The 27,258-nt window shown below is 38.7% G+C and overlaps 3 protein-coding genes, 1 long non-coding RNA gene and 1 other non-coding gene across 6 annotated transcripts; 4 read left to right on the top strand and 1 right to left on the bottom strand.

The window, feature by feature from the left end:
- The first annotated feature begins 432 nt into the window (after positions 1 to 432).
- kars1 (lysyl-tRNA synthetase 1) lies at positions 433 to 10,900 on the top strand. Of its 2 annotated transcripts, XM_040011765.1 has the most exons (15): positions 460 to 558; positions 1,271 to 1,438; positions 1,726 to 1,864; positions 1,977 to 2,142; positions 2,233 to 2,326; positions 2,659 to 2,845; positions 4,840 to 4,965; positions 5,128 to 5,247; positions 6,663 to 6,825; positions 7,131 to 7,304; positions 7,462 to 7,547; positions 7,631 to 7,716; positions 7,803 to 7,929; positions 8,053 to 8,196; positions 10,392 to 10,900. In XM_040011765.1, exons 2-15 carry the CDS (start codon positions 1,299 to 1,301, stop codon positions 10,464 to 10,466), a joined length of 1,827 nt encoding a protein of 608 aa, XP_039867699.1. In that variant the 5' UTR covers positions 460 to 558; positions 1,271 to 1,298; the 3' UTR covers positions 10,467 to 10,900. The 2 variants fall into 2 exon arrangements, with proteins under 2 accessions (XP_039867700.1, XP_039867699.1); XM_040011766.1 differs by lacking the exon at positions 1,271 to 1,438 and having other exon boundaries at positions 433 to 558.
- Positions 8,191 to 14,964, bottom strand: LOC120721436. The gene is made up of 3 exons (XR_005693164.1): positions 14,849 to 14,964; positions 12,910 to 13,038; positions 8,191 to 8,881 (listed from the first exon to the last, which is right to left on the bottom strand). It is a non-coding gene; the product is annotated as an uncharacterized LOC120721436 (long non-coding RNA).
- Positions 14,886 to 19,397, top strand: gcshb (glycine cleavage system protein H (aminomethyl carrier), b). Its single transcript, XM_040011771.1, has 5 exons — positions 14,886 to 15,108; positions 16,129 to 16,208; positions 18,486 to 18,549; positions 18,651 to 18,782; positions 18,960 to 19,397. Exons 1-5 carry the CDS (start codon positions 14,967 to 14,969, stop codon positions 19,052 to 19,054), a joined length of 513 nt encoding a protein of 170 aa, XP_039867705.1. The 5' UTR covers positions 14,886 to 14,966; the 3' UTR covers positions 19,055 to 19,397.
- Positions 19,398 to 22,096: 2,699 nt separating this feature from the next.
- Positions 22,097 to 26,201, top strand: rpl13 (ribosomal protein L13). The gene is made up of 6 exons (XM_040011770.1): positions 22,097 to 22,212; positions 22,643 to 22,760; positions 23,590 to 23,731; positions 24,639 to 24,812; positions 25,539 to 25,595; positions 25,999 to 26,201. The coding sequence occupies exons 2-6, from the start codon at positions 22,657 to 22,659 to the stop codon at positions 26,155 to 26,157; spliced, it is 636 nt and encodes a 211-aa protein (XP_039867704.1). The 5' UTR covers positions 22,097 to 22,212; positions 22,643 to 22,656; the 3' UTR covers positions 26,158 to 26,201.
- On the top strand, positions 25,777 to 25,851 carry LOC120721687. Its single transcript, XR_005693233.1, has one exon. It is a non-coding gene; the product is annotated as a small nucleolar RNA MBII-202 (small nucleolar RNA).
- Positions 26,202 to 27,258: the final 1,057 nt, after the last annotated feature.

Below are 27,258 nucleotides of genomic sequence, written 5' to 3'. Positions count from 1 at the left end.
AGTTAATTTATTTATTGCGCCTAATGGAATAAAGTCTGGCAAAATCGTTTTTAAACGTTTCTCCTAAGCGTAGGATGGAGGGAGAATAAACTGGGCCTACCTTATTCCAGCTTTAAATGTGTTGAAAGATGATATCAATTAAACTACACGCGTTCATGCAGCATGAAGGCGACAACATACAAGTTATGAAACATTTCTGTTCATGTTAGATTTCAGAACATTTAGTAATATTAGTATGCAATTAAATGCCGATTTATGTATTGATTTATTAATAAATAAAATAGAATATAACAACAACAAAAAAAACAGCACTGACGATCGGTCAGCTCTCCATATTCAGCAGGCCGTAATTTGGGGCCTATAGTTTGTTAAATCAACTGTAGCCCACGTTGTGACATATCCTTGGACGTTTCAGTTTTCTGGTTTCCGTCAGTCCTTTAAACGCACCACTCAGTTCTCGCGTTTCTGCGGCGCACGCATGTCAGTTGCTCTTTCTGTGCGCTGCATCAAGAACATGGCAGACGTGAAGACGGTGGACGGAGACAAACTCAGCAAAAAGTGAGCTTATTCGTTTCTTCTTTCGCATTTTCACCGCTCTTTACCTCTATCGCTTTTGTCACATCGTCCAAGATTTTTTCCTTTCGACAGTTATGGCAGTTCCAGTTTGGCATCGCAAAACATCAGGTCAGAGTGTGAAAACGTAGTGAAGGTCCCGTATTGAGGCACCGTACTAGCCTACATACCCCAGAATTCAAGTCGTGTGTGTTTCTGGTAGTTGCAGTCCTAAATTTAATTTAAGACCAGTGGCGAAAGTGTCTCTTGTTGACGTGTGAAACTACAACATCCACAATACATTGTTAAACGACTTCGATACATCGTGCAATCGCGTGGGCGTCTTATGCGTGCAGTTATAATTTTAGCGAATGATGGTTTATCGGGTGAAACTATGTATGCTGATTTGTTTATTTAGACGGACGCTCTGTTTAATATAAAAAATCTTAAATAAAGCCAAGCGCATGTTACTTCGTTCTTCCAGATCATCTTTGTTTGCCAAGAGTAAAGCTGTAGAAAGTGAAAGCGGAATCTAATTACAGGAAGTGTAAAGCTAATTATATAAAAATATATACTTGTTTACTTGTTTGGATCTTGGAGGGTCTTGCCAAATAGGAGGGTTCTATCAACCCCAGCAGGGTGTAGTTTTGCCTGAAGGACAGAGCAGAGACAGCCTTCATATACTGTACACTGTCTTTGTATATGTCTATTTTCTCAGGTCTGTCTGCTGACTGTCGTAGTTCAGCATGCTGTGTCTGGTCAGGGCAGCCAGGCAGCAGCTGTGCCAAGCCTGTGGGGTCAGGGGACAGTGGTTAAAATATGCGCCCCCATGTACAGCTGCAAGCCCAGCTCAGATTTACGGGAACCGCTGGAGAGGTGACAAAAGGTTGGTGGCTTTTCCATTCCAGTGCGGAAAACAACCAACCTTTTGTCATTAGAGCTGATGTGTTCGTCCGTTTTGCATGAATATTTGTTGTACCTCTCTGCTAGTAGAAAATCATGTTGTCCTTTTGTTTTGCTTTTATTTATTTTGGTTACAATAATAGAGTAGGTTATATGATGTGACTTTCTGGCTTTTTTGAATTCCAAAAGATATTTGTTTTTGGTTGCAAATGCATCATAAGGGCGAAATGTAGTATCCAACCACTGATTGCTGTTTTTGTTTTTATTCAGTGAGCTGAAGAGGCGAATGAAAGCAGAGAAAAAGGCAGCTGAGAAAGAAGCCAAGGTTAAAGAGCAGGTGGAGCAAAAAAAAGAATCAAATGACCAGGGAACCGAAAATGCCTTGGATGAGGAGACGCTTGACCCCAATGTGAGAGTTTTGCGTAGTTATTTTACCTCAGTGCATATATATATATATTAAACCCTTTAAAAAAAAACATATATTAACAACAAGAACATCTGTCTTTTCCCATGTAATACAGCAATACTTTAAGATCCGCACTCAGGCCATCCAGGAGTTGAAGGGCACAGCGGAGGACCCTTACCCACACAAGTATAATGTGGACCTGTCACTTACAGAGTTCATTGAGAAATACAATCATCTACAGCCTGGAGACCAGCAGACAGATGTTGTTCTCAGTGTGTCAGGTAGTGAAAAGTGTTTACTATCTCTTTTTTTTTTTTTCTGTGTGTTTGCACTTAATTGTAATTAATCCAAACTGAATATATGTTTGATAGGCCGCGTCCATGCTAAAAGGGCTTCAGGTGCCAAGCTGCTGTTCTATGACTTGCGAGGTGAAGGAGTCAAATTGCAAGTTATGGCAAATTCAAGGTACAGAAACAAAGTTGGGGGTTTTTTTTGGTTTTGTTTTTTTAGAAAACCCAAAGAGATTTCACCTCTTGACGCTGTGAATGACACACTCCCCATCTGGGAATTTGTTTTGGGTTTGCATGGATTGTGCAAAAGTAAATGTTACAGATTCATAATGATATATTTAAATTATAATGAGCTGATGATTTACCTTTTCATCAAGATTTATTGATTATGTGATAATTATAAAATCTAAGGGAAAAAACTGCATTTACGTCTCCAAATAATGTTTCTCCTTACGAGGAAACTTCAAATTGTAGTGACTGATTTTCTGTGTTACCTTCTTTTTTCAGAAACTACAAGTCTGAGGAGGACTTTGTGGCTATCAACAACAAACTGCGCCGTGGTGACATCATTGGTGTCCGCGGTAACCCAGGAAAGACCAAGAAAGGGGAGCTGAGTATAATTCCCATTGAGATGACTCTACTGTCACCATGTTTGCACATGCTACCCCACCTCCACTTTGGTCTCAAAGACAAGGTAGTGACCAGCACACTCTGTAGGGACAAAATTATTGGTCCATACCTCTTCATCTTTTAATTCATTTGTTTTCAGTCCCTTTACCACAGGCGCATGAAATATAACATCTAGCCAGACAGGCTGCCAATTCAAGCATGGTATTTTAATTGGATGCAGTCAGTTCTTGAAATTCATTCTGTCCCACATATGCCACAGTCACCTATTAGTGGTATTATTCATAAAGCAGAAGCATTTCAGCACTATAGCAAGTCACCCCACAAAATTGCTGAGCTGCATATTGTATTTGTAAGTCACAAATGCTTTGTTTACTCAGTAACCGGTGAGTTCCAAACCTTCTCTGGTATTAATATCAGCACAAAAATTGTTTGCCAAGAGCTTCATGCCATGGGATTGCATGAGAGAGCAGCTCCTGTAGCTGTAATGTGTAGGTGGTCCAGTACTTTTCTTCAGGTTATATATTAAGGCACAGTGTTAGTGAAACTAAATGGTACTTTTGTCGTCTCTTTCTTAAAAGAACTAAATCATTTATAAATGGGAGTGCTACCCAATTTAAAAGGTTAGCTTTAACAGCCAAGGCATTCATTCTTCAATTTCACGATGTGCTCTGCTTCAAGGCAGTGACAAAGTGCAAATGACACAAGCTAGAAAAATGTTCTACTTTACAAGGCTTAAATGTTACTGTGTTTCTCCAGTGCAGACCTTTTTTCACAGTAGATGTTACGACTTTTAAAGACCATAGTATCCTTCACTGCAGCATAGTCACGTGCCACTTTCTTTACCTGCACTGCAAGTCTAGCAGCATTAGAGTTGTTTGTCTTAGTCTTATATTTATTCAGTGACAGTTAAGGATCACTTTTGTGTTCACTAACCAGCTTTGGCTGCAGTGTCCAATAACCAGAAAGCTTTTACAGAGGAGCTAATATTGCTGTGAATGTAGACTTTAGCCTCTGTTAAGAGGAGGGAAACAAATATATCTGCTGTTAGAACTGCAGTAATCAGTATTGGGCTACAACAGTTCATCAACTAACTAGTTTCTTTTTTTAATTCTCACAGCAAACTTTTTGTTCAATGCTCTATTTAATCCACAGCTCTGTAGTGTGCAGTTGCACTACAGAGCTGCAGTAGAAATGTATTTAGGAGCAGCTTGTGAATAAAAGGTATGATGACGATGATGCTGCCATGGTTTAATATTAATAATGGACTCCCTTACTGAGAGGGTGACCTCAGATGGAGCGAAAAACAGCAGCACTTGTTACTATAACCACCATTAAAACTTTTACTAGAAAAAAAGCTGGCAAGAGTCCTTAAACAAACCACCTCTTCAGCAAGCCCCAACGTGGAAAAAAGTGAACTTCAGTGTAGCTGCTGCCATCCACTGCCGTTTGTTTGATACAGCAAAACTATAAAACTGCAGAAGTTAAAATAAGAGCATATCTGTGCAGATGAACTGCTAACTTACTCTGATATAATCTTTAGGCATGCTTTCTGTTTGAGTGATACCTGCAGAAGACAGGGCTGAATCTGGTCTGGTTTTTTTTTTGGTTTAGTCTGTTTTCTTCCACAGGCCAGTAAAAGTAAAACTCTGCACCACTGACCCAGTGCTGTTAGGCAGAACTTATTATTAACTCCAGTTCAGACCTGCACCATTAGAACATGTTTTTGCAGCACAGGACAAAACCCAGTTCTAAGGATGCTGATGTGCTTGCTTTTCTTCATTGCACTCTGACAGACACTCAGTCATTCACACAAAACATGTCCACATGAACAAACACCTAATCTAGTGAAGGCTGTTTTAGTTTATGCCTTAGCTTAGATTAAATGCAATGAAAGTTGTTTTGGTTTTTTTTGGCAGATGTTGTAGTTCCAATTAAACCACTAGAAATATTGCCAGTTTTGAAATGTAAAACGATGGGCAGTTCATTTTAAGACCTTTTTTTTCCCCTCTCTTTTGAATAATGAATATATTTTCCCAATGTGAATTCTTTCACTCAAAGGAAACACGATTCCGCCAGCGCTACTTGGATCTGATTCTCAATGACTACGTGAGGCAGAAGTTTATAACTCGTGCCAAAATCATCACATATCTACGCAGCTTCCTAGACCAGTTGGGATTTTTGGAGGTAAGTTGGATTTGAACATATACCTAACTAATCTGTGTTTGTCTGTTTGTTTTTTGGTGTGTGGATTTTATAAAATAATGTTCTAATAGTTTATATATTTGTTTAAACATATTGTAAGTTTAAATCTGCCGTGCTGATTCATGTTTTATTTTTCTGCTTCAGATTGAGACGCCAATGATGAACATTATTCCTGGTGGTGCAGTGGCCCGCCCATTCGTTACTTATCATAATGACCTGGACATGAACCTGTATATGAGGATTGCTCCTGAGCTCTACCACAAGGTAATGTGCTATCCCAGAGTCATCCATGTATGTCATGCTCCTCTGTAATTGTTATGAAATGAATCTGTCAGATGTGTTGCACTAACTCTTTACAGCGTGACAACTCATGTGATGGAAGAGATTTGCAGTTTATTTCAACCCTGGACTCTCACTACACCTTACCACTAATAATCACTAATACTCTGAATCATTTTATTGATCTTGAGTAGATAGACTTCTGCTTACTATTAAATGTATTTGTTAGACACTCACTGGACACTTTATTAGGTATACCTTGCTAGTACTGAGTTAGACCCTCTTTTCCCTTCTGAACTGCCTTAATCCTTCGTGGCTTAGATTCAATTAAGGATTAAGGTCCTGGAAACATTCCTCAGCAATTTTTGCACATCATTGATGTGAATCTTCCATTTCATCACATCTCAAAGTTGCTCTCTCACATTGAGATCTGGTGACTGTGGAGGCCATTTGACTACAGTGAACTTATTGTCATGTTCAAGAAACTAGTTTGAGATGACTTGAGCTTTGTGACATGGCATGTTACCACCAGTGGATGGGTACATTCTGGTAATAGGTAGGCAGTAGCATGTTGCTCAATTGCTGCTAAGGGACCCAAAGTGTACCCCTACACCACCACCAGCAGTCTAATGGCTTCATGCTTTCGTGTTGTTTGTGCCTAATTCTGCAACTAACTTGTATTGAATTGTAGCGTGTGGTCTTCTGTAGCCCATGTTGTGTGTTCAGAGATGCAGTTCTGCATACCTTGGCATATTGGTTATTCTAAGTGGTTATTTGAGTTAACTGTTACCTCCTCTCAGTTCGAAGCAGTCTGACCATTCTCCTCTGACATCATCAAGGCAAGTTTGACCAGAAAACTATAAACTATAAACCAGGGGTGTCAAACTCAAATACACAGTGGGCCAAAATTCAAATCTGGAACAAAGTCGCGGGCTAACTTTAATATTTATTGAAGAAAAAAAAAATCTTCCTCCAGATATGAGAATGCATCTTTTCTTATGGACTCGAACACGTTTTGCTGAAAAACTGAATATGGAACAAGCAAAGTTTAATACTAAACAATATATATATATATATTAGCTGTATAATACCAGTATATTGTATAGCCAAATGTAATTAGGCTGCGGGCCAAATTTGGCCCGCGGGCCAGAGTTTGACACCTATGCTATAAACCATAGAGATGGTTGTGTGGGAAAATCCCAGTCGATCAGCAGTTTCTGAGGACACGAGTTACTGCCATGTGATGAGAATTTCCCGGTTCTGCGATACCTAAAGCACATCTGATCTTAATCAGTTTTTTTTGATGTTCTAGTAAATTGGGTGAACCACTCAAAACTCTTAACCTGTATTTTTCTACCATAATTGAATTATATACACTGTCCATCATATGTTTCCCACAGATGCTCGTAGTCGGTGGCATAGACAGAGTGTACGAGGTTGGCCGTCAGTTCAGGAATGAAGGCATTGATCTCACTCATAATCCAGAGTTCACCACCTGTGAATTCTATATGGCATATGCTGATTACAATGACTTGATGGAAATCACGGAGAAACTACTCTCAGGTAAGTAGAGACTACATCGCGGCCATGTTATTTCATTGGTCAGTGAAAGTTTTCTTTCACACACAGTTATGACATTATGAGCTGTAACTCAGATTACCTCCTGATAAATTGAGTTGCATTAGAATATGTGACTTGATTTAAAACCTAAATGGGATTAGTGATTTGCTATTTGGCCAATGACAGTATAGAAAGCAGTCTTTGAAGCACAATGATGATGTTCTAAATGGCTTCATGAAAACTGATGTTAAGTTGATCAGAGCTTTCTCCTCAGGGTCTTTTCAGTTTTGTCACTTTGTTTGCTGCAGGAATGGTGAAGCACATCACTGGAGGATACAAGGTGACTTATCACCCTGATGGTCCAGAGGGACAGGCCTATGAGATCGACTTCACTCCACCATTCAAAAGAGTGAGCATGACTCATGACCTGGAGAAAATTATGGGAGTGAAGTTCCCTCCTGCTGACAGCTATGACAGTGATGGTAAGAATCTGTGAAATGTATAACAGACACTTCACATGCGAAAAATTACTGCTTCAGAAAAATGACTTCATCATCCTTACAATAGTTGATCATTAGGAAATATGTGTATTATTCTCTTGCAGTCATTTTTTTCCTTTTACTGTTTTCCCTTTTTTAGAGACACGTAAATTCTTTGACGACCTGTGTGCCCAGAAAGGAGTTGAATGTCCTCCACCCAGGACCACTGCCCGTCTCCTTGACAAGGTGGTTTATAAATTTACTTAACCTGTTATTCTTCTTTTTTCCTCCGTTGAATCTGACTTGCTAATGGCTTTTTACCCCCACAGTTGGTTGGAGACTTCCTAGAGGTCACTTGTATCAACCCAACATTCATCTGTGATCACCCACAAATCATGAGCCCTTTAGCAAAATGGTGAGAAATGCTATCTTTAGCCTTCATATTTATTTAAAATGGCAATGTTCAGATTCATACTGACACTTCTGACCCTTCTGTTACAGGCACAGAACCCAGAAAGGGCTAACTGAGCGTTTCGAGCTCTTTGTGATGAAGAAAGAAATCTGCAATGCTTACACTGAGCTGAATGATCCGATTAGACAGAGGGAGCTGTTTGAGCAGCAAGCCAAGGTGTGTTTAAAGGATAATATGACCTGTTTCACTTCTACTTCAGTGCACTGTCCTGTTCCTGCTGTTCTGTCTTTATGCTGTGATGGTATTGCATGTCAGTGATTTGAGGTGGATCTTTTTCAGGCCAAAGCTGAAGGGGATGATGAAGCCATGTTCATCGATGAGACCTTCTGCACAGCTCTGGAATATGGTCTGCCACCAACTGCCGGATGGGGCATGGGCATCGATCGTCTCACCATGTTCCTCACAGACTCCAACAACATCAAGGTAAATTAAAGTCCTCATGGTGAGGATTAGAGATGTTCTGCTGCCTATTTTCCTAAACCAGGGGAAAAATTAGACTAACCAATTAGTCTTAAACTTAAAAAACAAAAATTTGCAAACAGTTTAATGTCAGAAACTTTGTTAACAAAGTAATTAATTATTTAATCACGTTTGGCAATATTAAATTATGCTGCTTAACTGTGCGGCACCTCGCATCGTGCATTATGAACATCACATATTATAATCTAGACAAAGAAGAAGAAAAACACTTAAAGCAATGTCAAATATAATATGAAAACATGATACTACAAAAATGTTCATGTATTATTAAAATATGTAAAATTTACCATCCCAAAACCTAAAAAAAACTGTGACTGAAAAGTCTTATGTCATGCATTATGAATTAGGCATGCTGTTCGAAAATTCATGAAAACCACTTAAAACCACTCATAAATTATCCATTTTCTTTCGTGAAGTTGGGTCGCGGGGGCAGCAGCTTAAGCAAAGAAGCCCAGACCTCCCTTTCGCCAGCCACCTCCTCCAACTTATCCGGGGAAATGATAAGGCGTTTCCAGGCCAGCCGATAGATATATTCACTCCAGCAGCACCTGTGTGTACTCCAGGGCCACCTCCCAGTAGGACGTGCCTGGTCTCAACACCCTACCCCGTAGGCGCTCACCTACGCCATCTGGTGGCAGATAGGACACAACTATTTACCAACATTTGGTATCAATTTAAATGTAAAGCAGTTAGATTAAACAACAAATACATCTGGTTCTGACTAGTGACAATAGCAACGATGGCTAGTCGGCTAGTCACTCACATCCCTAATGGAGATGCCCAATTTACTGCTGTTCTGAGGTGTTCAATAGGTTTATGCTTATATTTATATGCTGTTTTTTGCTGTCAGGATCAAACTAAGAATTTCATCTGTTCCAACTTCAACAGGTGAATCATTCTTAGTTCTGCCAATAGTTTCTTCTCTAATGAAATTTCTCTCTATTTTTTTTCTGTGAAAAATTCCACTTTTTTTTTTTTTTTTATTGCATTCAACCAGTTTTAAATTAATTTACATTTGGTGTTAGAGTTGGTACCCTCACTGTTTCTCCTGGAGCAGAATAATCACAGGTGTATGTTTTTATTACCCATAGAGTAGCTGACAAATGCATTAGACACATCTTACAAAAGCTTGTTTAAAACTAAAAATTTCTATCATGTATTTCACAAATAACAAATTGAATTTATAACTGAATTTGAGGACTGGAAATGAATTAACATCCAAAAAAGGAAACTGATTTTTTTTTTCATTCATGGATTCAAGTAAATACCTGTAATTTGGCATCTCAGTCAAAAAAATAAAAATATGCTTATTTGTAAAATAATAAATATTAAAATTCATGGCTCCAGTTTGTTCAGTTCAGTTTTGTTTATATAAACTAAATCACAGCAAACAGTCCCCTGAAGATGCTTTACATTGACGTAATACAGAGAAAAAGTACAGGATAACAACAGTAATTATATTTTACCATTAAAAATAGTTTTGATAAACCATACTTGATAAATTTGTTAAGTACTGTACATTTGACGAAGAGAGCTTACATTATAGGTTCATGTTTTTATAAACTTGGCTATTTTAGTTTTGCTAAATGTATTTATTTTTATTTACCCTGGCTAATTTCGTATTTTTCTGATGCTAGGTGTCTTGGTCTTTTAAATCTTAATCCTTGCTCGTAATCATGTTACGTTAAAGGATGAGCCAGGGTTGCTTTTATTAGGGATGCTCCTGATGACTAATATCTAGTCATTTAAATTAGAGGGGGGGGGAAACATGATCGTCGACTAACGTCTTCAGAAAACATTTAAAACTGAATACACTTTAAATGCACAAGTGAAAGATTGGCCAAATTGTTATTTAGTGTGTGGTTAATGGTAGTTACTGAGACTACATTAAAATTGTTCCCCAAAAATCAGTTTGTAGCCTAACTATTTAAGACAAAATGGTGCCTTTCTTGACTTGTATGTTTAGACTAAACTGCCCCAGAAAAGCACAGAATTGGAGAACTACCAAGAATAATGGGTTAATGAGAAGCTACTGTATGAACAAAAAAACGAGCTGCTAACGTCTGCCGGGCAGTTGTTATATCTTTGTGTCATGAAAAAGAATTCTCTGCTAACATTTCGTTTTTTCACCTTCACAGGAGGTGTTGCTGTTCCCAGCCATGAAGCCTGATGACAATAAGACAGCAGCGCCATCAGAGGGCACCTCTGTCTAATAACATGACCTCTGACCTCTCCTGCTATCACACCTTTGCAGGAGTCGGCATGAAGAAGAATGAGCCTTTACCTCATTGTTGTCGTCAGTGGAGTTTCTGGGTCTTGTGTTTTATCAATGTTAGTTTGTCAAATGATTGATAATTTCTGTCAGTAAGGAAAATCATCGGGTCTCAAATACACGTTTTGGATTTTCTGGGTTTTTTTGTTTGTTTTTTATTCCATACACTTTCACAATCCTGTCTGATCAAAATATACTTTGAGCTATTTAAAGGGATGCTTTAGGGTACAGCATATAATAACAATGTTCAAGACCCTCTAATACTCAAGTCTTTTTACCAGATCTACTTAAAATCCTTGTCTAAGTTTTTCAAGTTGGACTCCACAATAATCCTTTGCCAAGAGGTTTGAATAAAGTTCATATAAAGTAAACTGATTTCTTAAGTCTTGTGTATGTGTTATTTCCTATTTTTTTTTTTTTTTTTTTTTTTTTTTTTAACAAGAATAAACCTGTGCTCATAGTTTGACATTTGAATTTATACATCTGTTTAATATCAAGGCTCCTAAAATGTGGTATATTTAATTAACTTTTTAATGTTTGGTTTTTCACTATAGCATAATTTGGCAAGTGAAAATGGATGGTAGGATTTAATTATGAGGGATTATTATTTTCAGTATTCATAAAATTTGACCTAGTAACTCAATGAACCGAGTCTGAAAATTGAAACGCAAATAATCTCTTTTTCATAAAGAATGTACTCATTAACCCAACACAGTAAGTGACACCAATGGAATCACAAATATTAGTCCATACAAAGCACAGTAGCAAACAATGAAAAGTTCAAATCCACTAATGAGCCTAACTGCATCTACTGGTGTGGTTATTCCCAAAAGTGTCTGTCATTGTGTTTGTGTAAACCACTTAGCTTTTGCTCTTTAAAAGAATCTCCAAAAGTTGATTCTGTTCATCTGGACGTAGCATTTTCAGTGGGAGAAACGTTTCCTCACTCATCCAAGTGACTTCTTCAGTCTCAGCTGACTGCAGGTTTCCCCAAATTTATAAACAGTACATTTGTATAATGACTGAAACCAGCCCACTGAAGGAACAATGGGCTGGGAGGTCACCTTCATCATAATTATGCAAATTCTCATGACCATTGATCAATGGCCATGAGTCCCATTCACAGAGAGTTGGGGAATGGCTGCAATCACAGCATTGTAAGATGGTGAAAGATGTACCCTTAGCCCCCCTCCTCGATTCAGAGATGGTCTTTCCCTTTTCACGTAAATGGCCTCCTTGACTCCACGCTCAAACCAGCCGGCCTGACGAGGTGGCTCTTCTGTGTTGTGCCATCTGCTTCGCCAGAGGTTGTTTGGTTTCTCCGATGTATAAATCCTGGCACTTAACAGCGTACACTATGTTACTCTGTGTCAGGACACCCGATCCTTGGGGTGGACCAATTTTTGATGCAATTTTGACACCCATTTTGGGGTTTAAAAGCCACAGAGACCCAGTGTTTAGAAAAAATGCATCTCAAGTGAGTGGTCTTTGATCAGTGGTCTTTGATCAGTGGGCCTTGATCAGTGGTCGTTGATCAATGGTCATGAGAATTTGCATAATTATGATGAAGGTGACCTCCCAGCCCATTGTTCCTTCAGTGAGCTAGTTTCAGTCATTATGCAAATGTAGGTTTATGTTGACCTGCAGTCAGCTGAGACTGAAGAAGTCACTTGGATGAGTGAGGAAACGTTTCTCGCAATGAAAACGCTACGTCCAGATGAACAGAATCAACTTTTGGAGATTTACTTACCTGGATGATTGAGAATGCATCAAGACTCTTTAAAAGAACATTTTAAATATTTGTTTACATGCAAGAAAAGTTAGGAAATTTAAAATAAACAGTTTTGGAGGAAGGTTGGATATTGTTTCTCAATCACTTTGTCTCCCTTTTGGAGCATCAAGTGTATATACCCTACTATCTTGTTTTCAGAGTATTTTGTGTTGTTGCTCTTGGCTTTAAAAAAAGTAGATTCATGGTAGATTCAATCACCGGAGCTCTGTGTATGATCAATTTCATTTTAAGTGTCACCAAGCATTGGCTGGAGAGGGTAAAAACTCTTCTAGCTTGTGCCTTTTGAAAGTTTAAGATTAAGTTTACCTTCAAGGGCAAAAACAAGGCCCTGCTCTGTTTTTCTCACAAACAGCTCTGAGTCAAGAACCAATGACTTTTAATCTCTGTCACCCAGACTGTGGTCAAGAGGAGGTTTCTGCAGTTGGGAGCTGTCAGTATTGAAGAAGAAAGCATTTTTTCCACTCCCATAATGTCCTGCTTAAACAAACTAGGCCTGCTCATACATTTAAGGTATGCCTTGATGTCCCCAACAACACTTCTGATCCAGAAGTGTTATTTATTTTATTTATGCTTTTAAAGTCAAAGTGCTCACATGCAAATAGAGAATCAGCAGTTGTTTCTGGACCAGTTGAGCTCCGGTGTAGGTTGAGCCTCAGCATCAGCTTGACAAGCAGATCCACCAACAGCTCTTGCTGATGGTGACTAGAGCAGAAAGAGAGACCTGGGAAATAATACATTTGAGATGAGAACTATGGCCCAGCATGTGGGAGGGCTTTGTATTTTCAAGGGGCTCCAAGTGGAAATACTTAAGTACAACTGCATAATGATTGTAAGTAGAACTTGAGTAAATGTGCTTTAGTTTCGGCCACTGCAATGAAAGGAAAAGGTGCAACATAATAGAAAGATGGTGAGCCTGCAGTCAGGTTTATTTTATGAGTACATGTGTTTACAGAACTGAATCTGATGAAAAAAAGAAACACTGTGTGGAGGAGTCCATACATCAGAAACTGTAAGAAAAATCTGCTTCACTAATCTTTTCCCTACAAGCCAGTGCAGTGATGCCAGAGTTATGTTCATACATCAGACACTGAGACACCACAGCCTTCACAGCTGCACAGTCCCAGCAGCAGTTTTTCATTTTTTTATTGAGTAATTCTGTTTATACCACTGCTTTATATCCTACCAGAGAAACAACAAAATCATTTTATTATTCTCTGTAGTCATGTTAAAAAAACAAAACAACAAAAAAACAAAACCTTTCTCCATAAAATGTACAAAGCAGTTGCAGGAGCAAACCTGTGCATAGTTTAAATGTAAACAGCTCATCATAAATTCATGCTGCACTCACAGGAAACAGAATCCACATAAGTGGACTGTTTCACTGAGATGTGCACAGCTGACGAGTATCAACCTTTATATGGAAATATTTTTTTTTCATCAGGCAAAAGGTACTTTTGCTTGATTAGAAATATAGATTTTTGCCCATTGGATGAGCGCATTAATAGGAACAGTATAGTATAAATTATTACATTTATTTAAGTACTTTACTAAAGTACAGGTTAAATGTACCTGCACTTTATTTAGTATAAGTACATTTGCTTCTTCTCTAACATACTTTGTATGTAAATAGAGTACTTTGCACACCATACTATTTATTTTACAGAATAAGTTACTTATTACTTTGCAGACAAACTGCAATTGCACAGATCAATCTACCCAGCAATACACGAGTAATTCAAACCGTCAGCAGCTGCAATGATCCAATAACGCATGAATCTGTTAAAAGTGTATTAATGGATTACTTGTTTTACAAAGTGGCAAGAAATATTTAAAATAAATGAAGAAATGCTTTATACTCAAGCAAAAATGTTATAATCATACTTCGGCTGCTAAATAGTGCATATGATTTACAATCAAAATATATTTACACTGTTGTGAAGCACAACTTTTTTATGTAATAAATTTGTAAGACATAAGGAGCCTGATATTTTCTAGCATGTGATCACAATTCCCAGATAGCACTCATTGTTGCAGTTAGTTAATTTCAATAACAGGTGTTTAAAGTAATTTATAAATAAAATTTTAGTCAATATAAAAAGAAAACGTGTTTTTTTCACGGACTTTTTTCACAGACATTCTCCTTTTTTTTTTCTTCTTTTTTTTTGCCATTGCAAAAGAAATTCTCAGAAATTAAAGTCTTGGGGTCACCACCACCTCATATAAAATAAATCCTGGAAACGCCCCTGTTATTAAATAGGCTGCTATCCGACATGTAAATTTTATGCAGGCACTTGAATATGTCAGTTTTATTTCAAACTAGAAAATTACAGTTATTGATATTACTGTTATCGCGATTATTGTTTTAATATTATCGTTTTATACATTTTTTTTTTCAATAGAAAGACAGAGCAAACGTAACAGCCATGTGCCGCCTTATCTACTGTACCTAAGTAGAACATGTAAGCATTTTCTTCTGACCCCATTAACTTTGAATAATTAGCATTTCTTTTTTTAAGTGTGCATTCACTCACTTTTGAGAGCTTTTTGGCCCCGGGTCTCTCACCTCCCACACCGTGTAGTGGGATGGTGCGCGCTCTCGCGGTCAAGTGATTCGCTTTCGATCAAACTGTGGCTTCACACTGAGTGAAGATGGCGATGAGAGCAGCTCTGCGGTGCCTGTCTGCAAACTTTTCGCCCAGACTGCCTCAGCTCTCGCAGGTTTCAGCGACTCGGCTGCAGTGGAGAAGCGGCTCCCCGCGGACGCTGAGCACGTCCTCGGTCCTGTCTGCAGGTAAATATAATACATTTAAAAAACAATAATAATAATAACCCAGACTTGCCAAATGAGCTGTAATGGTACTACATGCGGGTTGCTCACACATTCCTGTCTGACTGTAATGGGTGGGAATAAAAGGGGTCACACAGTTTGTGTCACTTTCCCACAGGGCGGCAGAGAAAAGCGCGAGGAAAGGCAACTAAAACGTTGTTTTAACTTTAAAGAAGCTTCACAGACCGAAGCTTACGTGCAGATAATTAGCCACCACATGTTACGCTGGCTAAAGGGTTCAGACGGCTGTATATATATTCTCTGTGAGAGGAGCACGAGCTCTAAATTGTGATGGTGACCAATTACCCGAGTCTCGTGCAGCCAGAAGCAGCTTGTTAAACAAAAGTCAGTGCTGGTACTGGGCATGAGCTACAAATGGCAGGGGAGGGATGACTATCATGTAGCTTTCATTAATTCTAAATCACAGACACCACCCTATCAGATATCCATACTTAAAAAAAATATTCCTGAAGCAAATGAGTTACCAGAAAGCGTTTCTTGAGCCGTTTGCCTTGGCAGTTACTGTACTCCTTAGCAATCATCTTGCATAGTTCAGTCTGGTTTGAACTTGTATTCTTCAGTGTTGGTCAGGTGCCAACACTGGAAGCTGTTGAGCCATTACAGTTCTCTCCTGCAGGGTAAACGCGACATGAGGAGCATTGAATCAAAATGGTTCAGTGTTTCTTTTCAAAACTGCAGCTCTGTCAGCTGTGGTTGGTGTTAAAGCAGTGATGGTGAAAATTGAAGATTTACCAAGCCAAAAAACGGGGTTGTGACGTCCGCACAAATGCCTCAAAGTTAGCTCTTGTAGACAGCACACAACTGGTGGGCTTCCCATTGATGTAACAGCTTGTCAAGAAATTGACGTATGCGAATCAAAAGCGTCATCACTGTTCCACTGGTTCATACTGTTATAATTTCATCTTTAAACATAATCATTTGATCTGTTCCAGACTAATTCTCCTTTTGTTTTTCTCTCTGTAGCATTAAAGTTCACAGATAAGCACGAGTGGGTGCAAGTGGAGGGTGGTGTTGGCATTGTTGGTATCAGCAATTATGCCCAGGTAGGTTTGTCTTTCTACTAATTTATGGCTCACGTGGTTCAGAGGTTTAATTATTACTATCTAAAAATAGCAATAAAATAGTCTGTCGAAAAATCTGCAGTGTGCACTTTAGAGCTGGTCTTTGCCCTCAACTGATGTGCTTTAACAGGCTAATTTAGTGCTTTTATGGCCAATGTTTGACACAATTGATCACTAGCATTGTGCAGGACTGGGCAGACACTTGGAGACATTCAAGGACTTGAATGTATACTGGAATATCTTTAAACATGAATCTAGCTTTGTAAAGAATCGTTATTACGGCTACCCCTTACACCTGACATACAGTGCTGTGAAAAAGTATCTGACCCCTTCACCTCTCTTTATTGTTGCATAGTTGCAACACGTCTGAGACTATCTAACAATCTGCGTAAATATTAAATGCAGTTTGATTTATTAAGGGACAAAATACAACCCAAACCTACCTGTGGAAATAAAAGTAATTGTCCCATAAGTCTTATAGCTGGTTTTTCCACCCTTGGAAGCAACACCTGCAATCAGTTTGCAATAACTGACACGAGGCTTTCACATCACTGTGAAGGAATTTTGGACAACTATTCTTTGCAGAATTGTTTTAAATCAGCCACATTGGAGGGCTTTGAACCATGGGCCTAGACTTGGAGGTCCTGATTCTCATTCCAGCCACATCACACTAATTTGCAGACCAACCCCAGTGAAAGCTGAAAGTTCTCGCTCGATGACTCTTAACAGAACCACATCATCTGCAAAAAGCAGAGATGAAATCCTGAGGCCACTGAACCTGACGCCGTCCAGGAGTTGGAGCCTTATTTCAGGAGTCATAGGATGCGAGGCAGGGTCCTGAGCAGATTACCAGCCAATCACAGGGCTAATACAAACTCACTTCCACACCTGTGGTCACTAGTTAACCTAACAAGCTTCTGTGATCGGTGTAAGGAAACAGAAGCACGTGGAGGAAAGCCAGGCACAGGTAGAACACACACAAAGGCCCGGCTGATTGGGAGGTTCAAAGTAGGAGGTACTGCAGCAGAATGCCGTCTTTCTGAAATGTCATCAAATTCAAAATCTTTTCATTTTACCCATCCTTGCTTTTTCACTATTTCAATATAGCCTTAGGATGAGGCTTACAAAAGACTGTAACGAATCCATGAAACATCCATGTCTTTAAACTAAGAAGCAACCCTGAAAATGTTTTTTGAATTCTTTCAGGGTTATTTTGTATTAATAAGCTGGAGGTAATTTAGTATAACATCGACAAGGTTGAGTTTCACATTTATGCTGTGAAAGCATTGTTAAAGCTAACTGTGGCAGGCAGCAGTTAATAAAAGTGTGACAAAGCTAAAGCCAGATTTACAGTATATTGCTCTGTTGCAGTACCCTCAACAGACTGCCAGCATTTTAAACCTATCTGGTGATATCTTACTGTTTTGGCAACAAATTTCATGAACTGTCTAAAAGTAATTCCCAGAAAGTTGATTCCGTTCATCTGGACGTTGTGTTTTGTGTTTATCCTTCACTGAAAAGAGAAGAATTTGTGAGATTTCCTTACCTGGATGAAGCATGCATTAGAACAATTTAAAATAAAATGATCCATCCGTCCTCTTCTGCTTATCTGGGGCTAGGTTAAGGTGGCAGCAGCCTAAGCAGAGATGCCCAGACCTCCCACTCACCAGCCACAGAGGCGTTCCCAGGCCAGGTGAGAGATGTAATCTCACCACACTGGGCCTGCTGTGGGGCCTTCTCTCGGTGGGACATGCCTGGAACACCTCAACCAGGAGGCATTCTAATCAGATCCCAGAATCACCTCAACTGGCTCCTTTCAATGTGGAGGAACAGCAAGTCCACTCTGAGTCCCTTTCCTCCTGTAGATCCACCACCCCCAGGAGGTGCCGTAGGGGTCAGGCACAGGGTGGGCAGGGGTGGAGGCCCAGGCTCTGATTCTTGGCTACGTAAACTGGCTATTGGGACAATAAAATGATCCAGAACAGTAAAAACCAGACTGACAGTTTTCAGTACTGTGATCATTGAACACAGGGACTCTTTACTTTGAGCCATCCTGCTGTTGCTGACTGCTTATTAAAGCAATAAACTGATTATAGTATTAGACACCCCCCCTAAATAAGCTTTGTATTCCTACAGTGCTGTTAGATATTGAAGTACTGTATGAAGTTCTCTAAATCTTAAATAAAAAAAGATTCTTGGACAACTTCCATGTGGTTATCTATAATACTTTGTGTCATATAGTTTGTTTTGTCATTTTAGGAAGCATTAGGTGATGTGGTATACTGTGGACTCCCTGAAGTCGGCCAAAGACTTGAACAAATGGGTAAGAGCTGTGAATTTTTGACATATTTATCAAGTGATTGATTCTAGTATTGAAATAAGAAGTGTTTTTCCTCTGTGTGTGTGTATATGTGTGTGTTGCAGATGAGTTTGGTGCACTGGAAAGTGTAAAGGCTGCCAGCGAGCTGTACTCACCATTAACAGGAGAGGTGACTGAAATCAACACAGAGCTGGCAGAAAATCCTGGACTTGTGAACAAAGATTGCTATGCAAAGGGTGAGCATTCACCACCCAATGTCGTACTTTGCCAGTACACTTGTCCTTGTGATTTCTCAGAATTGCAGGATAGAGGGCAACCTGCCAAACCAGTATTACAAAGAAGTAAAATTACAGCTTGTTCTTTTCAGCAAGTACAGCTCTTGATTTTGAAATAAACAAACTCTTATCTTTCAGGATGGATAATCAAGATGACCATCGAAAAGCCCGAAGAACTTGATGGCCTCATGGATCAAGCTGCATATGATAAATTTGTCACATCACTTGAATAAAATTATAAACTCATTTTGCTTTGTAATTTAATCACAGTCAAAGATTAGTCCCTGCAAGGTTACTAACATGTAGTGTGTCACACTTATTCATCTGTGGTATTTATTCTAGTACCGGAATTGTGTCCTCAAACTAAAATACTCGACTACAAATGCTCAGTAACAGCTTCCACTTAGAAAGTTCCTTTTTGTTAAGCAACTAGCACATCTAAAGGGCTCTTAATCTCAAGATCTGTCCGTATTATTGGGTCTTGTTTGTGGTGCTTTGCTCCATTACCAATATACAGATGTGTTAAACAACTTGAACGTGCTGTTTCAAATCCATTTAATAAAATGTGGGCATTTTGTTTGGGTTGTTGTATTCAAACTTGGGAAATGAATCATTTCTCGCATTCTTGGCAAGGCAAGTAATCACAGAGGTGTGTATTGTGAACATGTAGGGACCTATTTGCGGGGCAAAAGTGACAGCACACCTTTAGCTGTAATATTTTTTTGAAGCTCTTCAGACAGACTCATTCAAACCAAATTGCTTCATATGAGCTGCCAGGACGGACTGCAGCTTTTTGTGTGTGTCTATTATAGTTTAAAATACCTTGACCTTTGCCTTCAGGTGATGATAGCCTGAGTTAGTCGAAGCTAGTTAATCAATGATTAATGCCGCAGTGGTTTTAAAATCAGTGACTGAACAAAAACATGCACATTCAGGTTGATAATGAGAAGACTGTGATTGGTCTAAATAGGTTGTTTTCAGTTTATTCTTGCAGTGTGTTCACCACCAGTGTCTGCTGCTGACTGTAACAACCATTTTTCATATTCCTCCGTTGGATTAAAAAGGCCGGTTTGACCCTCAGTTGGCTTTTAAAACCTGGGAAAAACAGTTGTGATTGAGTAATGAGAGGAATTCAAAGCAGAAGATGGTAATGTTGTTGGGTTCTTTTCTTTATTTAATTAGCTTCATGGACATTAGTGTCATTCTGCTGGTTTTCAAATGACTCCAACACCTTTATAGGACTGCAGGTGGGATAGTCCCTGAACATCTTTGTTTCCTCTTACAGAAACCTGTGCCTAATCTATATTATTTTCATATATTTACACTGCAAAAAAGGAAAAAACAAATTTAAAAAATGGTGCTAAAGGCATAAAAATGATAAATTAATCAAAGATGATGGAGCCTACACATTTTTTATTTCATGACTTTTTTTCCCCCATGTAAATAAATCACCTTAACCTTTTATAGGACACTCATTCAAATAAAAGGAAACTCAAAATTTCAACCCAAGGGTGTTCTCGGAACATATTACAGCTGTATGTTTATTATTATATTTATTAACTGACTGGAACTTTTCATAATTATAACATCCACACCAAAGTGCATTCCTGTCGATGCTCAAGCAACAGCTTCATGGGGAAGCTTATGTATGGTGGCACTCTCCAATAAGATGATACTTTCTTTCAATGACTTAAATTCATTCACTGATTTGAGCACATGTATACACCCAAATACAGGGTGTGCTGTTCTCTGACATGGTGATAGGATAGCTTCTGTAAAAGAGCCAAATAGACAGTTGCAAAATTCAATCAGAACTAAATAAACCACACACTGAATTACTACATTGATTTTAGAATTAATAAGACTCACAGTAAACATATATGCAATTTAAGAGCTTTATAGTAAAAAAATGAACACAATCACATATTACACTATTTTTTTTTTATCTTGAAATTACTACAAGTGGTTTAAGCTTCTCACTGAGTGACTGTATAATGTTATACAAACTCGTGGGAGCTTATATGCTGCTCATTATGACTGTCCTACGCTTATACCTAATAATTTATTTTTTAATTTAAAAAATGTTAACTGGATGCATCTGCTGCAGTTCAGCAGTTCTGTCTGAAAATTGACTTACCGACAGAACTGCTGAGTTCCTGAACTTGTACCTCTTTGTTGGATATGCCATATGCACCATGAGGTGCTGATGCAGTTGCCTTTTTTTGAACAGGCCCAGGTTTTAGCATGTTAATGCCTTATTATGCTACATATTACAATGAGGCTTTAGATAAAGTCAAGTACAAGGTCTCTCTCACTGTTCTGAAAATAGCAAGATTACAAGGAAAACAGGCTCTTTAACAGCCTTTAATAGCAGGCTGATCACTTTAATGAGGTAGAATATACCATAAAAGCATCTGACTGAAGATATTTCAACCAAAAAATAAAAATACTAACTGTATTAGAAAATACACTGATGTGAAAAAGCACTTTACCCCTTCCTAATCTCTTCTTGCTTTCTTTTTAAATTAAGATTTCAGTTATTTTCTGTCAGAAAAACCTGAAGTAGAATGTCCAGCCATCAGTTCCATAACTCATAATTATGGTATATTCTCCTCATTAGCCTGTTATTAAAACACAGTTGTACTAGTTTAAAGATTAAATCTGTGTACATGCGGTTGGACACGAACTAAGGTATAGCCCTGAAAGTTTCGTGGGCACAATACAGTACGTTTTGATTTTTAAAAATATACATATATATTTTTACTGAATTTCTATACTTTGTTATGTTCATATGTTTTGGAAAATTGTTCAATCCTAACATTTTTCACAACTCGTTTCACTCAGTTCACTCCTGCCATTAGTGATATTTTATGTTATAATTACAAATATAATCGATAGAACAAAGACATTGCTGATCCGTATGTAAGATACTGCAAACAAAAAACAGTTTTTTTGTGCATATTTCACTCAAGTTTCAGATCATTAAATCAAACAAATGTAATATTAGACAAAGATAATAACCCAAGTGAATACAAAAGGCACCCGTTAAATTATTTCATTTTCAAAGATGAAAAGTGCGATTCTCAAGCTACTAAAGCCTCAAACGACCCATTTCTATCCTTGCACGGTTTGTTAAGTGTCATTTTTCACTATCTGTATAGAAATGAAACTTAATGTTCACCGTGGCCTAGTATTGCTCATCTAAAGACGATATAAATTATTATTCTACACTAGATTACTTGAAGTACCGCTTATGACTGGCGTTTCCGTTTACGATTTTAAGGGGGTGAATGCTCCTTTACACACTCTTTGATTGGCTGGTTGTTACATATCCCACAATCCACCGCCTTACAACTTCCTTTTTCCTTTCGGCCATTTTCCTCCCTTGTAGGTATGTGAAGTTATCCTCCAAAGATTTTCAAAAATCCGTTTCAATCCTCGATTTTCTGTTTGTATTTGTGAGTTTAGCTTATAGTCTGAAAAAGTGCTTTTTGTCATCTTTTAAATAAGGTGATTATTATCATGATTTTTTGTGTTAAATTGCTAAGTAGCTAATGTTTTTATGGAGATGACCGGTGAAGCGATGGCTGTCAGTAGCTATGTTTAAACACTGTCCTACTAAATAAAGATTAACCTACGTGAATGCCGAAATGGCGATGACAAATGGATTATTACATGTAGTAGTTTGTAAGGACATTATCGGGGCATGAAAGTAGCCGGACCCCTTGTTAATGCTTTAGCTTAGCATCTTAGCACTGTATGAAGCGGAGGTGCGCCGGCATGACGATCCGCTCATGTGTATGTGCCACGCTGTGTTGCAGGGAAGCAGGCAGCCATGGCCCCCAGCCGGAATGGAATGATCCTGAACCCTCACTTTCACAAAGACTGGCAGAAAAGAGTGCGCACCTGGTTCAACCAGCCAGCCAGGAAGATCCGCAGGTGAGGACATGGACGTATGCTAACTTGAGCTAGCGTGCCCGTAAATGGTTAGCATCGAATTCGGTTCAAATGGTGGGAATTTTTGGCCCGTAAAGGATAACTAGACCATGCTGTGGAACCAGAATTCATCCCATGTGTACATCAATATAATATTTACATTGACAGACGTTTCTTATACTCTGTAGTTACCGTGTATTATGTGAACGTGCGTGTAACTGTCCCTCAGTCCCATGAGACATTATTAAACTATTAAATAAAACAAACTGAGAAAGTGGTTGAAGTAACTGTACCTTGTTTGATTTGAGCCACCACTTCAGCTGATCAAGCTGTTGGTCAAGCAGGACAGTCTTTACGATTTTGGCATATGTTTGCCTGCAAAATTATACTGAACTAAGCAGATACAGCAAACTTAATGTTTTTTGTTTTGCTTTTTTCTTCTTTTAATTGATATTGATATTTCACTGATTAGGTATAAGACTGAGGTTGGAGCATGAAGCTGTAGTCTTAGAGCTGATGTAACTTTCTGCTGTGAATCTTAGTAGACCCTACAACTGACTGGAGTCTTTTCTAGCAGTTAATGGTTTATGTGGTGCGTTATGCTATGTATTGTGTCCTGGTGTTTTACATGTGGTGTCAGCCTTAGAAGTGAATGTTATGAGTGTCTTTTTTACCTTCCTATTTGGCAGTCTTTGTTTGGGTCAGTTACTTTTCAGAGGCAAACACATTTGTCCCTCAAGTACATCCTCCTTCGAGGAAGTTGTTCACCGTGAGTCCTTACAGATGTTTAAGAAGGTCTTTTGGTTGATCTAAACTTCGACTATTTCCTCAGGCGAAAGGCTCGTCAGGCTAAAGCTCGCCGCATTGCTCCTCGCCCTGTCGCTGGACCACTGAGGCCACAGGTTAGGTGTCCCACTATCAGGTACCATACCAAGGTTCGTTCCGGACGTGGCTTCACCCTCGAGGAACTGAAGGTACGATTATAGTTCTCTGTAAATGTTTCATTAGAAGGTAAAGCATATCTTTAATTTCTTTAGACCTAAAACTGTTAAAGTTACATGAAGCATTCAGTGCGGCATTAATTAAAATGCACACTTGCACACAAGTGCTGCAGGCAAACTGATGTTTGGCAACTGTTTTGTCTGGAAGTTTATTTCTATATCAAAATGAAGCGCTAGAGGCTAAAAACTTCAGAAGTGATATTTAGAGTTATTGTGGATGGAAACTTGAACAAACTATCAAGTCAAAGAACTGTGGCTGTAGAAGACCTTGATGATCTTGTCAACCTTTACCTTGGCAAAAGTATCAGGTTTTCCCTGTATGAAGAAAGTAAATGAGCTTTAATCAGAAACCGCTGAGAGCACGAGGGCTTCTTTTGTTTTCTCAAGTTTTAGTGTTTTCATGCATGTGTAACTGTTAAAATCAAATCATTTATCTGCCATAAAATTAATCATGAAGAGAGCTAAACTAAGAGTCTGATCAGCTAAGTAATGAATATCCATGAACTTTAAGTCATAGCCAGCTGTGCTCTCATCATTGGCCATCGCTAGTAAGTGATCTTGTTTTTGCAAGTGACCCTGTATCCCATGTAACTATAAAATGTCTCCAGCAAGCACGTTAACCATTGATGGCAGACGTGTTCAGGAATGTAACAACCACTTTGTTTTGCATCACAGCAGTTCAGATTATGACAAATCTCTGGACCTGCTGCATTTGCTTGATCAATACGTTGAATGCATTTTCTGAATGCTGCTATTTGTTATTTGAAAAGGAAGCGATTTTATGCTGACAGCTTGACATCAGTGTTTTATCATGTACAGGGCACGTGATCAAAATCAGAATTGTAAACGATCAAGTCCTCTTGTGCTAATGTTCCCGCAGGCGGCTGGCATCCACAAAAAGACGGCCCGCACCATTGGCATCTCAGTGGACCCTCGCCGCCGCAACAGATCCACAGAATCTCTTCAGGCCAATGTGCAGCGCCTGAAGGAGTACCGCTCCAAGCTCATCCTGTTCCCTAGGAAGGCTTCTGCCCCCAAGAAGGGAGACAGCACTGTAAGTTTTCACATGGCACACAAAGATTAGACTTTGGTGTTTCTCCTTGTTATTAATTTACTTTTTGTTTGTTTGGCTCATTTTCCTGAGAAAAAAACAAGTGTTGAAGCATTCAACAAAAGCATGTGGCCAATAGGAGTTGGCTGTATATAGAAACTGAAAAAGCACAGTTTTGGAAGCCCTCTTTGGTGTGAATGTACCATTTCCTTATTTAAAATTACTTAAAAAATAATTTTAATGTATTAAAAAAAATGGCTAAAATAAGACTTGCACATGCCTTTAAAATAAGACGCGGAAGAGATTATAGAGACTACAGCAGTTTTTTTATGTGTTAAGGATAATTTGATATTTGAATACCTTTTCGGCTGCTTCCTTTAGACTCCATGGGATTTAAGGTTACCTAGGTAACCTGGGGACACGTCTGCTAATTATGAAATTCCGTTAAGCTTGGAAAATGAAGCGTACTGATGAAATTCAAGGTTTCTGTTAGATCATTATTAAAACATGCCGAATCAGCCGTGCATCAGTATAATAATTTCAGACTGACTGCCGGGATGAGCTGCACTCCCACATTCTGCCACCTTTAAATGTGAATATATAAGCACATTTCCCATTGGGGTGATTGAAATCAAACCAGACGGTCTTAATAAGCATTTGTTTGATGCCCTAGTGAAAAGTCTTGCTGTCTGTTCCGTTTAAAAATATTTAACTGTTTTGTCATTTCAGGAGGAGGAACTCAAGATGGCCACTCAGCTCACTGGTCCAGTCATGCCCATCAGAACTGTAAGTGACAGCTCCTGCAAGGTTACCCTGTGTATCTGTTTATAGATGAGGATTAAGACAGCTGATGATAATTTGTTTTCACTGACGTTATTGGCCAGTTTTACCTGGACCAGTATTACAGAAGTAATGACTGATAAAAGATGCATTAACCGTCTGAACATTTTGCATTACAGCAGTCAGATGATGACAAATCTCCGGAATCTCTGTATTTCTTTGATGAAACACTTGAACCCTTTTTCTGATGACTGCTGTTCACAAAAATAAAAAATCAGCTAGAAAGCTGAACTGATTTTCACAAAATGTTAAATTCTCAAAATTAGACTCAGGCTTTTGGATTTGGAGAAACCCTCATTTTTCAGTATTCGGTGTGTGTCTTAACCCTCATTTTGTTTTTCTTCTTTAGGTGCACAAGAAGGAGAAGGCCAGGGTTATCTCCGAGGATGAGAAGAACTTCAAGGCTTTCGCCAGCCTGCGTATGGCTCGCGCTAATGCTCGTCTATTCGGCATTCGTGCCAAGAGAGCCAAAGAGGCTGCTGAGCAGGACGTGGAGAAGAAGAAGTGAAAATAGTCACTATGGAACTTTGCAAAATAAAGTGTTTAAAAAGAGCAAGGTGTGAATGTCATGATTACAATCTCATTTAGATTGACAGATGGCAGTTTTCATGAGCTAATCATAGATAAGCTGGCAAAATTTTACTACTTCGTCAGGGAGAGAGCCAAGTCGTGCGTTTCTGTCAGCAACATTACACACGAACAGCACCAGGTTGCATTTCATAAAACCTGGAGAGGTGCTTGGAGAGCACGAGTGAAGAAAGAACTCGGTAGATAAATGTATTCTAATCAAATATTTTAAAAATGTCAGAACCTTGGAGGATGTCTTCATGGCAGTCCATTTCATAGATGGTATAAAATCAGTTTAAAATAGCTGTTGGGTTAAGACTGCTGTCTGATACGTGACAATATGCTGGATCTGAATATATTACAAGTTTTTGCATTATAATGAGAGGAGAAAGAAACCCAGTTTGGGCACTAAGATTCAAACATCTATGAAAACACGAGTTAAACCAAAAACATGATTGTACAATTTTTAAAAAGCAAAAAAAAACCAATAGTCTGTTGATAGGGTTTTAATCCAGCAGGTGCTTTGGATGGCAGTCAGATATGTGGATATTAAAAACAACCCACACGGCATTTAATTCACATCTGTGACTTGTGTCAAAGTTCAGTTATTTTACTTTTTTCTATTACATTTATGAGTCCTGGGCAGCTGCAGAGTAGATTGGTGGGGTTAAAAGTTGAGAGACCAGTCCCCAGTACAACACTGGGACACATCTGTCTGTAGTGCAGCAGCTGTGAACTTGCTCTAAATTTGGTTCAGCGTGTATAACTGACGCATTTACAACAGTAGGGGGCACTGTAGGTACAACATGTAGATCATTGATGCAGACTTCAAATAAATCGAGTAGTTCTAAATTAATATTATCTTTTGTAATGTGTCAAACTTGATAATTTAATACTCTTAATCAGCGTATCAGTAACTCAGGAGTGGGAAATACTCCAGTTAAATCCTTCAGTTTTTTTCTTAATGTGGCCCAAAAACAAAACAAAACTCAAGTTTAAAGCAGGGTTTAAGCCAGGAAGATCCTCTGAAAAAACTGATTGC

The sequence above is a fragment of the Simochromis diagramma genome, unplaced genomic scaffold (genome assembly GCF_900408965.1).
Source record: "Simochromis diagramma unplaced genomic scaffold, fSimDia1.1 OVJJ01000603.1, whole genome shotgun sequence".
NCBI lineage: Eukaryota > Metazoa > Chordata > Actinopteri > Cichliformes > Cichlidae > Simochromis > Simochromis diagramma.
This window is presented reverse-complemented; position numbering and strand designations above follow the sequence as displayed.

What these genes read in the sequence shown, in the direction of transcription:
- kars1 (XM_040011765.1), top strand. Translation starts at nt 1,299, where the DNA reads ATGCTGTGTCTGGTCAGGGCAGCCAGGCAGCAGCTGTGCCAAGCCTGT. An exon ending in ACTTTGGTCTCAAAGACAAG is followed by an intron (nt 2,846 to 4,839) that starts GTAGTGACCAGC and finishes TTTCACTCAAAG; the next exon opens with GAAACACGATTCCGCCAGCG. An exon ending in CTGCCCGTCTCCTTGACAAG is followed by an intron (nt 7,548 to 7,630) that starts GTGGTTTATAAA and finishes TTACCCCCACAG; the next exon opens with TTGGTTGGAGACTTCCTAGA.
- gcshb (XM_040011771.1), top strand. Translation starts at nt 14,967, where the DNA reads ATGGCGATGAGAGCAGCTCTGCGGTGCCTGTCTGCAAACTTTTCGCCC. An exon ending in GTCCTCGGTCCTGTCTGCAG is followed by an intron (nt 15,109 to 16,128) that starts GTAAATATAATA and finishes TTCTCTCTGTAG; the next exon opens with CATTAAAGTTCACAGATAAG. An exon ending in GTATCAGCAATTATGCCCAG is followed by an intron (nt 16,209 to 18,485) that starts GTAGGTTTGTCT and finishes TTGTCATTTTAG; the next exon opens with GAAGCATTAGGTGATGTGGT.
- rpl13 (XM_040011770.1), top strand. Translation starts at nt 22,657, where the DNA reads ATGGCCCCCAGCCGGAATGGAATGATCCTGAACCCTCACTTTCACAAA. An exon ending in CCAAGAAGGGAGACAGCACT is followed by an intron (nt 24,813 to 25,538) that starts GTAAGTTTTCAC and finishes TTGTCATTTCAG; the next exon opens with GAGGAGGAACTCAAGATGGC. An exon ending in CAGTCATGCCCATCAGAACT is followed by an intron (nt 25,596 to 25,998) that starts GTAAGTGACAGC and finishes TTTCTTCTTTAG; the next exon opens with GTGCACAAGAAGGAGAAGGC.